This window comes from Pteropus vampyrus, unplaced genomic scaffold (assembly GCF_000151845.1).
Source record: "Pteropus vampyrus isolate Shadow unplaced genomic scaffold, Pvam_2.0 Scaffold16, whole genome shotgun sequence".
NCBI lineage: Eukaryota > Metazoa > Chordata > Mammalia > Chiroptera > Pteropodidae > Pteropus > Pteropus vampyrus.
In genome coordinates, this window is record NW_011888797.1 from 1,067,767 (window position 1) to 1,083,474 (window position 15,708).

At 33.6% G+C, this 15,708-nt stretch overlaps 1 protein-coding gene across 2 annotated transcripts in view; it reads right to left on the reverse strand.

The window, feature by feature from the left end:
* Nucleotides 1–9,073: 9,073 nt before the first annotated feature.
* Nucleotides 9,074–15,708, reverse strand: part of UHRF1BP1L (UHRF1 binding protein 1 like) — a 73,668-nt gene continuing 67,033 nt past the window's right edge. Inside the window, exons 20-21 of one of the 2 annotated variants that reach the window (XM_011386564.2) lie at nt 14,715–14,908; nt 9,074–12,738 (exon numbers count right to left, since the gene is read on the reverse strand). In XM_011386564.2, coding sequence (XP_011384866.1) covers nt 12,619–12,738; nt 14,715–14,908 — 314 coding nt within the window. In that variant the 3' untranslated portion in view covers nt 9,074–12,618. The remainder of the gene's footprint in view (nt 12,739–14,714; nt 14,909–15,708) is intronic. The other variant, XM_011386571.2, reaches the window with a different exon arrangement.

Below are 15,708 nucleotides of genomic sequence, written 5' to 3' on the forward strand. Positions count from 1 at the left end.
ATATCAAGCAGAAAAGGAAAGATCTCACTGCCTATATTTGTGTTACATGCCCGTTCCCAAGCTAATCACATTTAAGGGGAATGCGACTGGCTTAGTAAAGTGCATTGCTGCATGGAGAAGGGTGGAATACCCACACAAAACCAGACTTCTCTTAATAAGGAAGAAGCAGAAATGGCTGTGGGGTAACCAACAGTGCCTCTTCATGAGAGAAGGAAAATATTATAACCTAAAAATATAAGCCCTCTAAATGACCTTTTTTTTTTTTAATAAGGACACATTCTCAGACATAAAAATACTTAGAAGAAACATATTGCCCATATAACCTTCCTAAAAATTTTCCTTGAAAATATTAGATGACTGAAAGGAGAATCAAAACACCTCCAAAAGGGGAAGTCATGCTATGAAAGAGCTGGTAGTAATCAATGAAACCAGTAAAAAAAGTTAAGTCTAATTACTTGTTTTTAATAAGTGTATCTGCATATTATGTTAAAACCCAAACACTTAAATTACATTTAAGCTGGGACCTGAAAACTGAGAAGTATTTAGATGGGTGAAGAATTGGGTGAAGAGCGTTATAGACAGAAGGGATAATGTGAGCATTTCCTTAGGGCTGGGGCGGACACATGCACAAGATAGATTAGCCAGGAGTCAAATCATGCTGAGCCTTGTGAGACATGTTAGGGATTTGGAGTTTTATTTTAAGAATATTGAAAATCAATGATGTATTTTAAGAAGAGGAGTGACATATCTGCATTCTATTTTAAGATCATTCTGGTTGCTCCTTAAAAAGACAGATGGGAAGGGAGCAAGGATGGAAGTTTGAGAGGCTATTGAAGGTAAGAAATGCTTGAACTGGGAGAAGTGTGAAAACGGTGAGCAACTGATAAATTAGAAATATGTAGAGAGACTCAACAGCACAAGCTAATAGATTGCACGTATATGAGGATAAGTTGAGAGAAATTATAGAAACAAAGATCCAAACTTTTGGCCGTGTGGGTGGTAGTGCCATTTACTAAAATGAGAAATACCAAGATGATCGTGTTGAATGTTAACATGGGAAAAGAAAAGGAGAAAGGGGGACCAAGAGCTATATTTTGAACATTTTAAGTGTGAGATGCCTGTGAAACATCCAAGTGAAGATGTTAAGTAGGCAGTTGGAGTTCAGAATAGTGGTCTGAGCTGGAGATATATTTTTGGAAGTCTTAGCATGTAGAAGATACTTATAAACTACAGGAAATGAATGAGATTACCCAAGGAAAGAAAAAGAATGGACATCCCAGCATATAAAGTTTTGATAGAAAAGGAGAAAATGAAGGAGATGGAAAAGGAATATGCATTGAATTAAGAGGAAAACCAAGAGTGTTGGAATAATGGAAGCCAAGAACAAGAAGGGAGTATTTGATTGTGCCAAAAACTGCAAAGAGTCTAATAAGGTGAAGACATGCATTTTCATTAAATATGACAACATAGAGGTTAATGGTAACAAAAACAGTTTCAGCTGAGTGGTGGTGGCAGGGGTTGTAGTGAAATTGAGAAAAAAGAAAATGTGAGGAAATGGAGACGGATTGTTTTAGGTAACTCCTCTGAGAAGTCTGGCTGTGAAGATTGGAGTGAGGTCTATAGAGAGATGAAGGCTCAAGGGAAGTTTGTTTGTTTTTAAAGATGGGAAATACTAGTATGTGTTTGAATGTTGATAAATGATCTGATAGTGAGAGGACGAAGATATGAGGGAGATGCAGTTTAACTGAAGGAGTAGGTATCCTCAGAAGGCCTTATACCCAATGAAATCTTGACATATTCATTCACCTGTCAATACAATTACTGAGTGCTATGTGCCAAACTCGGTTCTAGGCACCATTTTTATTTATAAAAATAAAGAAGACAGCCAATACATCTGCCCTCAAAGATTGTGCTTTCTAGTGTGGAAGAAAGAAAACATGTAAATAAATAATTAAATATACAAGATCATTTTGAATACCGACAATTGCTATAAAGAAGTCAAGAGAGAGTCCATCTCTTAGAGTGAGACCGTCTCTCCAAGCCTCCAAGTACTATCCATCAGCACAAATCAAATGGAAGCTTCCAAATCATATGTGACCCAGACAAGACTCCACTTCTTCCCTTAAAACTCATAGCTTCACCACTACCTTCATCTCTGGGGCCAAAAGAACAAATATCATCTTAGCTTCAACCCCTATTTATGTCATTCATCACAAGCCATGGTTTCAACACAACCATCATTCTCCAGCCATTAATCCCTACACTGATCTGTATATCACCTTTCCTGACTCCATCTTCCATCCTTTCTCCAGTACCCAAATGATGATAGATGGTGATCCATATGATACTCTGGCCTCAGTCTCTTGGTCTCCCCTCCTTTAAAACCTTTCCACTGTGAGTCCCTCTGGAACTCAAAGTCAGTCATCAGCAAAATCAGTTTCCTTAATTTTTTTTCTTCATTCTTTTTACCTACTTTATCGAACTGAAACCTCTCTCTCCCTAAGGGCCCTGCTTCTCCTGCAGTCCTCTCAAGTAGAGGCAGTTTTTCCTCCTTCATCCTTCATATTACAGAACCTGCAGGTGAAATAGGTGTTTTTCTTGCACTTTATTAATGCTTCCAGAATGTTTTCTCTCTCTTTTCTTTAAAAAATAGTTCTGTTGAATCTTGTACCATCAGACCATAGCACTCATTATTCATTCTTACTGAAGTTATCTTCCAGCCCACAGTTTACTCCTCTTTGGTCCTTGAACATTTTAGCTCCTGGATCACTTAACCCTCTTTAATACTTCTTGTCATTATTCTCGGGGACTTTAAGGTCCTCAATGATAATCCAGCCGACAACTCTGGCCTCTCAGTTCCTTGGTCTCCCCTTCTTCAATGACGATGTCCTTCACTCTTTGTTCGCTACTCGCTCCTATAGTCATTCTAGATCTTCCATTACCATTAATTAACCCCTATATGATCTCAATTTCAAATATCCTATCCTTCAATCTCTATCTTATTTCTAAAATCCCAATTCCAAACGCCCTTCAATACCATTGGGATCCATAATCCTACCACTGTTTCACTCTCTTATCCTTCTCATGTCCTTACTTATCTCCTTCTCTACTCAGGTGTTGTGGGTTGACATGTGTCCTCCCAAAAGATACATTAAAGTCGTAGTGCTGGTATCTAGTATTCCCCAGTACCTATGAATGTGTCCTTATTTGACTATAGGGGTTTTGCAGATATAATCGAGTTCAGTTCATTAGGGTGGGCCTAAATCTAATGACTTGTATCATAAAAAGAGAAAAACTTGGACACAGACACACACAGAGGGAGGAGAACCATGTGCTGATAGAGGGAGAGATTTGAATTCTGCTACATGTGCCAAGGAATGAACACCTGGGATTATTGGAAGCTGAAAAGGGCAAAAAAGGATCCTCCCCTAGAAGCTTCAGAGGAAGCATGGCCCTGCCAACACCTTAACTGCAGACTTCCAGCCTCCAGAACCATGAAATAAATTTCTGTTCTTTTAAACTACTCAGTTTGTTGTGCTTTGTTACAGCAGCCTTATGAAACTAATACATTAGGTTAAATTATATATGATCAAATGATAAAATCATGATAAAAATTATTAAATGATCAAATAATAAAATCATTTCCTTGCATAAACTCTAAATTCCCCTGCTTTATCTTACTTAATTGTACTTGGCTAAACAATAAACCCTGATTAAATCCAATTTTCAGCTCTCTCCATGACCACACCTGCACAGTAAAACATACCCTGAGAAAAACACACAACCATGTTTATTGGTCTCACTTAAAACACATGATTAACTGCAATTGGATCCCAATCATGCTTGGCAATTATAGTCTATTTCTCTACTCCAGCCATTCTTTATTTCTTCTATAAAATTATTTCATATCTTCTCTCTCCTAAATAAAACCTCCAATAACTCCTCCCTAATCCTCACTCTTAGCCAATGACCTCACTATCTACTTCAGTGAGAAAATATAAACTTCATAAATATTCATGAGCTCCCATGACATCACCTCCTCTACATGCATTTGTCCCCAAATTCTTTGCATTCTATCTGTGATCCTGGCTAAAACCAGCCATTCCACTTGTGCATTATATACTATCCCTTTTTGCCTACTCAGAGACATTGCTCCAAAAATGTCTTTTCTCCTGTCATAAAAATTTCCCTCTCTACCAAATCATTCCTATTACCTGTTATTTCTCCCTTCTTAAAAAAAACTAACCAACACTTTATTCCACTTCCCTTTCAGTCATAGGCTCTTCTCTCCTTTCCTTCATAAAATATCATTTCTTTGTTGTGGCAGTTCCAGCTTTTACGTGATTATTAATTAATTAATTAAATTTTGGCTTAATTATTAATGGTGCCCTTTTCAAATGTGTTCCAGTTTGGATTGTAAATTATATGGTTAGCTTACCTTTTAATGTAAAACCTTCTGAAAGTGTTTTTATGTTCATTCTCTCCAATTTTTCATCATTTATTCTCTCCTGTGCCCCATTTCAATTACTCCATTGAAACTGTTTTCAGTCACTAATCATGTTCATATTGTTAAATCTAGCTGTGAATTTTCACTCTTTATCTTTTTGAACTTTGAGCAGCATTTAACATAGCCAGTCATTTCCTCCTTAAGCAATTTCTTCACTTGCTTTTCAAGGCCTCATGATTTTCCTCCTATCTCTGTTTCTTGATCTATTGTCCTGATTCTTCCTCACCTCTCTGACCTCTGAACACGGAGTGGCAAAGAGCTGTCTTTAAATCTCTTTTGCTTTTTATCTATACTCATTCTCTCCTTGTTATTTTTCCAAGACACTTACGGAAGGAGCTAAAATCTGCCATATCTTCACCATCACACACACACACACACACACACACACACACACACACACACACAAACGAGATGTGCTCAAGTAACAATAGATGGTTCTTAACTTTGTCTAAGAAAGAGAGTTATCTGCAGGGATTTTGTTTGCTAATGTGGATGTGAGATCACAGCGGCTGAACACTCCATCAGGCATTTTATGCATTCTTATGCGTAAAGACTTGAAAATAAAGGCTATAACAAGAGTCAAAGAAGGATCCAGTAATCTCATTTATGGGCATTTATCCAAAATACTACTTTGAAGGGACATGTGCATCCACGTGTTCATTGGTGCATCATTTACAATAGCCAAAATATGGAAGCAACCTGGGTGTCCATCAATGGATGAACAGATAAAGAGGAGGTGATATATATACACACAATGGAATATTACTCAGCCATAAAAAAACGAAATCTTGCCATCTGCAATAACATGGATAGACCTAGAAGTTGTGCTAAGTGGAGTAGCAGACAAAAGCAAATGTCATAAACAGAGACTCAGTGACATGGACAATGGACTAGTGGTTACCAGAGGGTAGGGGGTGGGGGAGGAGGGGAGAGGTGAATGGGGTAAAAGGGGTCAAATATAGGGGGTAGGGGGATGGCCAAGTGGGTAAGGGGGATCAAATATATGGTAGCTGAAGGAAACTGGACTTTGGGTGGTAATCACACAATAGAATATATAGCTGTCAAATTATAATGTACACCTGAAAATTATATAATTGTATTAACCAATGTTACCCCAATAAACTTAATAAAAAATAAATAAATGTCATATAACTTCACTTACATGTGAAATCTAGAGAATAGGATAAACGAACGAACGAAACAAAACAAGATACAGAGAGCATTTTGATGGTTGTTAGATTGCGGACGGAGATTAGGGGATGGTGAAGGGGGAGGGGATTAAGAGGTACATATTGGTAGTTACAAAATAGTCATCAGAATGTAGAGTATAGCATGGGGAATATAGTCAGTAGTATTGTAATAACTATGTATGATGTCAGACCAGTACTGAATTTATCAGAGTGATCACTTTGGAAGTTATATAAATGTCTAATCACTGTGTTGTACACCTGAAACTAACTTTGTATGTTAACTGTAACTGAAAAATAAAAATATTAAAAAAACAAATGTATTAGTTCTTTAAATATTGTAGAAATAAGTAGTTACACAACATCGTTATAATAATACTCTTATATATTTACCTATACTGATATTTTTACTTCATATGACTTCGAGTTATTGCCTAATGTCTTTTCATTTCAAATTCTGTTCACTTTGTTATTAATGATGATACTGACTACTAGTGGCAGTGCTTCTGATACAAACTTGGTTGAAGCCTTTTGGAAAGTAGTTTAAATTATAGGAAATTCATGGCTTTTGATGTAATTACTCTACTTTTGGGAATCCTTAGAAAATAATTCTTTATGTAGACAATCTTTTGGCACAAAAATGTTCATTACGGTTATTTACAATAGTAAAACACTGGAAAAATAAAAAAAATTAATAATAATAGAGTTAAATTTTAGCTTATCTACTCAATAAAATAGTATGTAATAATTAAGAGTATATTTATGAAGAACTCAGAGACATGGGGCAATGTTCATGGTATAAGAAGAAAAATTATGCCAATTTTTGTAATTAGGAAATAATGAGACTAACCTTAACAACAAAAAAATACTTAGAATGCTCACAAGATATATTAAGGAGATATTTTAGGACTAACTGGATAAAGCAAGTATGCTAAAAAGAAATAAAAAATGGAACTAAGAGTACAAGAAGGTCATGATAAGTGGAATAATGGTGCCCCAAAATTCACCTCCCTCCCCAGAACACTGCGGTTTTACAAGGCAAAAGGGACTTCGCAGTATATTTTATATCATTTGTGCTTCAATTTCTAAAATTGGTCACACTATAATAGCCTCTGGACATATTAACAGAACTACAAAAATGGATCAAAAGAGCTAAAGGCTACTCAGCAAAATATATTGACAGGAAACTGAATTCTCAAGGCAAAAAAGGGGGGAGAGGACTTATTAAAGACAGGTAAAAATTACAAAGTATGAACTAGACTCCCACTAAGATTATAAGAAAGGCTTACATATGTAATTACAGTAATTCTCAAATATGCTAATGCAGAAAAACCTACCACTTTTAATAAAGATATTCTTGGCCTTGGCATGTTTTTATATTGATAGTATAAGAATGTCTTCAATTCTGAAAATTTATAGACATAGGATATAAAAAAGTTGCTTAATTTATGCATTCCGTATCCCTCTTCAGAACACTTTTGCCTTTGTAGCTCTAATGTTTTCTATGGAAATTTCTTTTTTGACTGCAAGGAATGGAGAAAGTAAAAATAAACCAGAGAGAAGAAAGCACCAAATGATTATACCACTTATGGTAATTATGCTAATAGGAATTATGAAGTTAATATAGTGAATTCAGACAAAATGCTAAGATGCCACATTATTGCTACACTAATAAAATATCTCCAATAGCAATGAGTGACTTATCAATGTCAAATCTTAAGATTCCAATAGATATACTTTTGTGGGCATATTATTTATTGAAAAACTTCTACATGTCCCAAATTTTGCACATTAAATTGAAGAATATCTAGCTGTATCTATTTTTTCTGCTTTAGGTTTTAATTCAGGATACATTTAGTGAATTCTTTATCATAGATCTTTCTCAAGTGCTTAATTATTGGAATTTTGTCAAACACATTTCTTTATACTGAATTTGTTCACTGTGGTTATTTTTTAAAAGCTCCTGTTCTGATTTTACTGTTAATCTATTTTAATTGGAGTGATTTTAAATACTGTGAAAGATAGACTTTGATCACATCCATATACATTTATTTCACCCATATTCTTTAGGGATTCTTCTGATCTCTATTTAAACCTTTATGTGCCTATGTCTTCAAAAAAATTCTCACTTATTCTTGACGACATCTGTAATTCAGTATTGAGTTCTTTTTTTTTTTTTGTCATATCAACCAAACAATTCTGCTAAATGGTCACAAGAAAAATATTGTAATCTCCCAACCTCCATTACGCTCAAGTATTTCTTCACCAAAACAAATATTTCTTCTAGAATTAAGTCAAGAAGGAAATTTTACTTACTATTCAATCCATTTAGTATAAAGAATGAATTGAGTTTTGACTAATGACATAAAAAACTGAAAATAAAATCCAATTTATAAGTTATAGTATTACCTTTTTCAGAATCTTTAAAACCCAGAATACTCTTCTTGGTGATCCAGTAACACCTTATTTTTCTAAGACCAAAAAAGTTATCATACATGTTTTATTATATAAATAAAAGACATTAAGTTAATTTCATATTTCTTAAAATTTTTCTTTAAAAAGTTTCAAGTTCTCAAACCTGCCAAGACTACACAGTATTGCTGGCAATGCACATGCTGAATTTCAATACTGTAACATTAACATGAATTTCACTCCACTTTGTGATTCATTAGGTAACATCTAATGGTTTATAAAAACCATCATGCTTGCATTTTTGTTTCATGGTACCTTAATTTTTGCACTTCTCAAAAAAGCAGCAACAGTTTTTTTTAAAAATTATAAAGATTTATAATTTAATGAAGAAATTAGTGTTTTTAAAACATTACTGCTTTAGTGTTTCTATAGCCTGTGCAATTCCAACTTTCAGTATTTTATTTTATGTATTCGGTATTTTATATATTCTAAAAGGAAATGAAAACGTATTCAAAATTTACTTTCCTTAGCACCTCTAGTATAAGCTAAAATGAGACTGTTTGCACTTTAAGGAAGCAGGCACAACAGATTCTGTGTATCAAAATCGAAAACTTTCAGCGACTACTCTTTTGGCCTTATTTCCATTTCGTTTAGCTGATAGGACTGGCAGATCTTGATAGCCACAACACCATATGCTACAATCAAAGCCAGATGACACTCTGGCACTGCAGTAGTTTTATGAAGTGATATGCGAATTTTGTTTTGTGATGGTTTGTTAATTAGAAGCTCAGATATTCAAAATTCTAAAGAACACAGTATGGCAAATTTCTCCATTCTTCACCTCAAGGAGTTGACTCAAGGAGTCTGCACCTTTTAATAGCTACCACCACCTACTTTTCTGCCTATGTTCCATCTCCCCTCAATCCAACTGAGAGGAAGAACACAATACCTGAAAACATCCCCGATACCTCATTCATTCATTTTATTCTTTCAACAAATTGAGTACCTACTATGTGCCAGGCACTGTGTGAGGCATAAGGAATACAAAGTGAACAATGACAACAAAAACACAATTCCTGTCCTCATGGAGTTTACAATCTAGAGAGTTTACATTAATCCAATACATATAAAATTACGAAGGTGTTCAATGCTAAGTAGAGGTATGTGTCTAAGCAATAACCTGTAACAGCAGTCTTGCTTTGTGACAGGTATTAAGGAATCCTTCCCTGAGGAAGCGATGAAATGACCTAACTGAAAGACAAATAGAAATTAACTAGACAATGAACAGGGAAAGGTATTTCAAGCCAAAGGAATAGCATGAACAAAGATCCCAATATGGAAAAAGCACTTTATTCTCACTTATTCCAGATACTTAAAGTGCAATGAAAATAGAACAGAAAGTAACTGAAAAATGGTACACAATGAGGCTGAAAAAGCAGTAGTAATAACTAACTTCTATTCAGTGCTTTTTAGGTGATGTGCCAGCCACAGTTTTAATGTTTTGAGACATTAACTCTTTTAATGCTCAGTTACCCTATAAAATAAATGATGGACATAATATATATGGCCTCATAGGTCACATAAAATATTTGGTTTTCGTTTTAAGAGCAATGAAAAGTCATCAAAGTGTTTTAAGCTAGGGGTGAGAATGGGGTAGATGGGTTGCCTCGATTAAAAATGCACTTCAAAAAAAGAGAACTCTGCCTGCATATAGAGATTGGATATGAGGAAGTCCAGAGTAGCTATAGGAAGACTAGTCAGGAGGCAATTCCAGTAACGCAGGCCAAAGGTGCTGATGGTAGCTCAGATAAAAAGGGGGTGAAAAGTGGAGAGAAGCATATAAATTTGAGAGATGTTTACAAGGTAAAATGACAGGACCTGGTAATGAATTGGTGAGCACGGGGCGAGAAAGTCAGAGAGAGGAAGGTGTCTAAGATGAATTCTACGTTACTAGTTTGGGAACCAGGGTGATGGTGTTGCCATTCATTGAAATAGGAAGATGCCTTGAACAGACTGGAGGTTAATAAAAACTTATAAAAGAAGAAGTTACTAAATAACAATAACTACAATAAAAACCCAGAGAGAAGTTCCTGATTAATTTTTCCACATATATTTGTCTGCAGTTATACACAGCCATTCTCACATGACTTAAATAAAAATAATGCTTCATCATAACGTGTCATATGGCGGTTTTCTGAAATTCTTCGATTAAATGAGAAAAGAAAAAATACAAGATATCAAGAAAATGCTTCTGACATACATGAAATTAAAATGCAAAACATGATTATCATTTCCTTCCCCTGATCGCTAACATTACAGTGATTCTTCTCCCCTCTCCTGGCAAAATCTGTGCATTAATAACTAAAGTGAAAAAAAGCATGTAATTGAGATTTAAGTCAAAAGTGTGGGTTATTAATTGTGATTTCAGTCAAGTCACTTGTTCTTTCTGAGCCTAGGGTTTTTATTCAACTTTTAAAATGTGAGTTAACACCTATCTTGCAGGTTTGTTGTGGGAATTACATGAGATAGTGTTTTTGCCAGTGTTTTATTAATTTTCAATCTCTATAAAAATAGTACTCACTATAAATTTTTAAAAATCCAACAAAGCATATAGAATGCTCAGATCCATATTGTCATCTCTACTGTACATATGATTTTCTTCGGAAGGCCAAATAAATTGGAAAGGAATAAGGAAAACATTCCGCTTCTATAGCACTAACCAATTATTCCATATATTTAAAATTTATATAGAGCAAACAGGTCAATCCTGAGAAACACTGTCAGGCTCTGAAGAAGTTAATGTCCTATCAAATCTGTTTGTCTACATGAGAAACTGCTTTTGTTGACTATATACCTACAAATCAAAAGTACTCTACTAAGGATATTAACTATACATTTTAAATCTTTAGACCTTTGCTTTTAATCTAAGACTATTATATAGTTTATATTAACAGGGTTTAACATGATTTTTAAAATACTCTGAGGTAAAATAATAATTTAATTTGTTCTTTGCTGTATCCTCAGCTCCCAAAACAGGACCTGTATTTTTAAATAATGTCAATGAAAATGGGTGTTATAGAAGAGAGGAAAAAAGGTCAGTACTTTTCTCAATAAAATCCAAGTCACTCCAACACTTAAGTAAATGAAAAATGTATTTTCCTCCAGCTATTCAAACATAAGGATGGCTGTATCAGTCATGCCAACAAAGCACCATAAAGTGTCATAATGTGGCTTACGATTTTCAAGTATCTTAAAGAAAAAGTATTCCAGTTGTTTCATGTTCTATCTTAATATATTTATGTTTAAGAATGTGAATTTTAAACGAGACCCCACTAAATTTAATTCTATCAGAAATATATTTTAAATCTTTAAAAGCTTCTGTTTCTTAAACACTCATGAACTTTTATTTCTTAATGTATGATTGAGATTCTCTCATGTTGGCTTCAATCTTAACAACCTCTAGAAAATAGAATTCAAAATTTACCAATTATTCTTATTATAGAAGATAGCATATATGTCACATAGAACTTTAATCAAAACTAGCTATATAAATTCAGTATGTGCAAACACCCATCTAATATAATACTACAAGAATGGTATGAAACTTTTTTGTATGTGTAAAGAAAATTCTCTGAAAACATTTCCTTCCTTAAATAGAGAAAAGATGAAAGTAAAGAAATAGTATAAATAGTATTAATTAAAATTCTTATAAACACTGCCAAATTTAGTAGGCTAGTTAAATTATTCTTCTAACAATAAATGTTTCAAGAAATGTACAAGTAATGCTTTTTAAAACAGTTGGCCATATACTCTAATGTTTTGTTTTTATACAGTTTGTGCTTTTTATTTTTATATTTGTACCATCTTTTTTGTGTGTGAAAACTATAGCTTCAACTTATACAGTTTACCCATCATTTAAAATGATTTTTTTTCACGTTTTCAAGTTACTTTATAAGTTCAGTTGAGTGATCATTTTCCAGAATTTTCAAAACCAGTAATTACATAATTCATCAATCTGATTGGACTTTTTTACAGTACTTAAATAATTATAAAGTACATTATAACATTTAAAATGTAAGCCTCCTTTTCTTTTACATTAGCCCTAAAAGCATTTGAATCTTTGTAAATAATAGTAATTACTGATAGCAATAAATTCAGCAATCTGTGGAACACAATAGGTTTTCATTTCTCTCTTTAAGAAATGCCTATAGTGTGATGCCAAAATTAGGAAATGACATCTTCTTTTCATTAGACATGTAATTATTTTACAGTATGTGTTGACTTCCTTATATCGTACCAATTTAAAAGAGGGTAAAACCCCAAAACACAAAACAACCAAAAGATTGTAATGCCCGTACCTAATACTTTCTAAACTGGCTTCGGAATAGTCACCACTTTCATTTTATTGTCTTTTCATGAAAAGGAAAGTCTTCCACTAATTGGTAACATCACATAATAAACAAAACCTCCCTACCCCAGAGCTCTAATGTGAGTTTCTGACTGACACTCCGGCTAGTCGACTGTCATCTTCTTTATATGATGAAGAAGAGCATCTTTTTCCAAGTGAGCCTCTGCAAGAGCCATTTTAGCTTTAGCCAATTCCTGTTTAAGAGATTCATTCTCTTCCATGAGCTGAAATGATAAATTTGGAAAATAAGAGAATTTAATCATTTCATAAAATGTGGACAATTTATATAGTAGCTAAAGGTGTGACACTTGAAACAGTAAAAATATCCAATGCTGATGTGGGTGTACTTAAGCTGAAAACTGCTTTGAGAAGCTATTTATAAACACATTTCAAGCACTTAAAAATGTTAAGTTTTGACCCAGCAATTCAAAACACTAATTAACCCCTAATTTCAAATCTAATAGTGATTTAGTTTAGTTTTAATTTCCCTGGACCTCTCTGTGGCTTTAGAGACTGCTGACCTCGCCTCTCCTCCCTGTCTCTCTCCTTTCTTGCCTTTTATGCCACAGCTCTTTGATGTTTATTCCTTCTCCAAGTATGGAATTTTCATCTTTTCCTCTGGTATTTAAGAATGCTTAAGATAATCATGCTAAGCAAAATAAGTCAGACAGAAAAAGTTGAGAACCATGATTTCACTCTTATGTAGGACATAAAACTGAAAGCAACAAATGAACAAGACAAACAAGCAAAAACTCAGACACAAACAACAGTTTAGTAGTTACCAGAGGGACAGAGGGGATAAAGGTAGGGTATAGTGTGGGAAGGAGATTTGTCTTTGGGTGGTGAACACACAACACAATATACAGATGACGTTATTATAGAACTATACATTTGAAACCTATATAATTTTATTAACTGATGATATCCAATAAATTTTAAAACTCTTAAATTTTAATATTTTATTAGATTCTGTTACCATCTGACTCACTCTCTTAGATATCTTGTCTACTCCTGTAGTTCCAACTATCACATATATAGCCTGATCCAGCATAAACCACTCTCTTGAGCTTCAGACCCACATTCCGAATATCTCATAAGACATTTTCATCTAGATGAACAATAGGTGTCCCCTTCCACCATTAACTCACTTCAAGTACTTTATCATCTTAGAACTATTCCCTAAACCTAACTATGAAAATATGGTAAAATTAAGGGCTTTCTTTCCAGAATAATACATTTACATAAATACATTAAAATATATGCATTGAATTTCAAAGGATTTTCAGACTTCTTTTAGTCCCAGCTTAATAATTCCTGCCTTATAATCAAGCTGGGTATTTCCCTATATTTCCCTAATCTCTAGTTTGGCACTTGACACAGTATCTTGTTACTACCAGTTGCATACTCCTGTCTTTCTCATTACACTTAGAGTTTACCAGTAGGTAAGAATGGTATATACTGTTCAATTCTATATCCTAGCTCAGAGAGCTGACATCCACCAAATCCTGCTGAAGAGATCAATGAACTCATTCTGTAGTTCTACCATCGAGAATTAAACTTCTGTTGGACATTTTATTCATTTATAATGGCAAAATAAAAAGAGAAGCAATTCAAATGTTAACAAATGTTAAGAGGAAGGTTTAGAAATGACAGCACATCTACATCCATATTACTCTGCTATTAAAAAATAAATATGAAGCATATGTAGCAATATGGAAAAAATATTTGTTAAACAATGTTAAGTAAAAAAATACAGTATATACAAAAGAATAACAACTGTTTAGAAAAATTATAGAAAAATGAGAGGAAAATTAAAAAAATACTGATAGCACTACAGAAGGTCAGAGAGTATTAAAGTTGTTTTAAAATATCTTTCCAATGTTTGGAAATATAATACTTTTGCAACTTAAAAATAAGACAGCAAAATAAATATATCCTCCAGGAAGCCTTCCTAGATTCCAGAAACCGCAGTCTCCCACATCCGCTCCTCTATCTCTCTGTTGGACTACGACTCCCATGAAGGCTGGACTGTCCCTATCTTGCTCAACACTCTATCCATAACAACTACCAAAGCGTGGAGACTCAAAACAGGCACTCAATAAAATATTACTTAAATACGTAAATAAATAACATTTTAACTATTTAGTATCTAACATTTAATTGCTGAAACTGAATGAGAATACATTAGTTTTTCCATTACCTGTTCCCTAGTAAAGTTAAAAGAGCACTCAGGAAAGTTAACTGATTGCGAAGACCAAGGAACTGCTGGACTTGTCTGAGTGGCTTGAGTGATACTGTGTTGTTTCTTCAGATCATGCTTTCCACTGGGAAGCAGCACTGATTCACTTTTGACACTTTCTTTCAAATCATTTCCAGTGTTAAGCATCTGAGAATCTGATCAAACAAAAAAAATACACCGATAACATTTTCAAATACTTGACAAATCTTAATTTCTATTATGAGAAACTAATTTAAAAATAAATATATCTATATTAGTATGAAGGCATTATTATAAAATAGAAAAATAATAGAAGAAGTCAATAAAACTAAAAGCTCATTCACTGAAAAGATGAACAAAATTAACAAAACTTTAGTTAGATTGGGAGGGGGATTGGGAGCTGGATACAAAAGATGAAGGGATAAAGAAGTACAAATTGGCAGTTACAAAATAGTAACAGGGATGTAAAGTACAGTATAAGGTATATAGTCAATAATATTGTAATAAACATGTACAGTGCCAGGTGGGAACTAGACTAATTCGGGGGATCACTTTGTTAATTATATGTCTAGCTACTATGCTGTGTACCTGAAACTACTATAAAATAATACTGAATTTCAATTTGAATTGAAAAATAAGAAAGAAAAAAACTACTAGAAATCAGAAATAAAACAGGGACATTACTATCAACCTTAGATAAATAAAAATGATGATTAAGGAATACTAGGAACAACTGTATTCTAATAAACTAGATAACATAAATGAAACAAAAATTCCTGGGAAGAGAAACTACCAAAATAGACTAAAGAATAAATAGACAATATGAATAAATGTATAGCAGGTAAAGATATTGAATCAGTAAAAAAAAAAAAAAAAAAAAACTACCCACAAACAAAAAGCCCAGATCCAGATGGCTTCAGTGGTGAATTCTACTGAACATTTAAAGAGAATCAATAATACCAAATCTTTATAAACT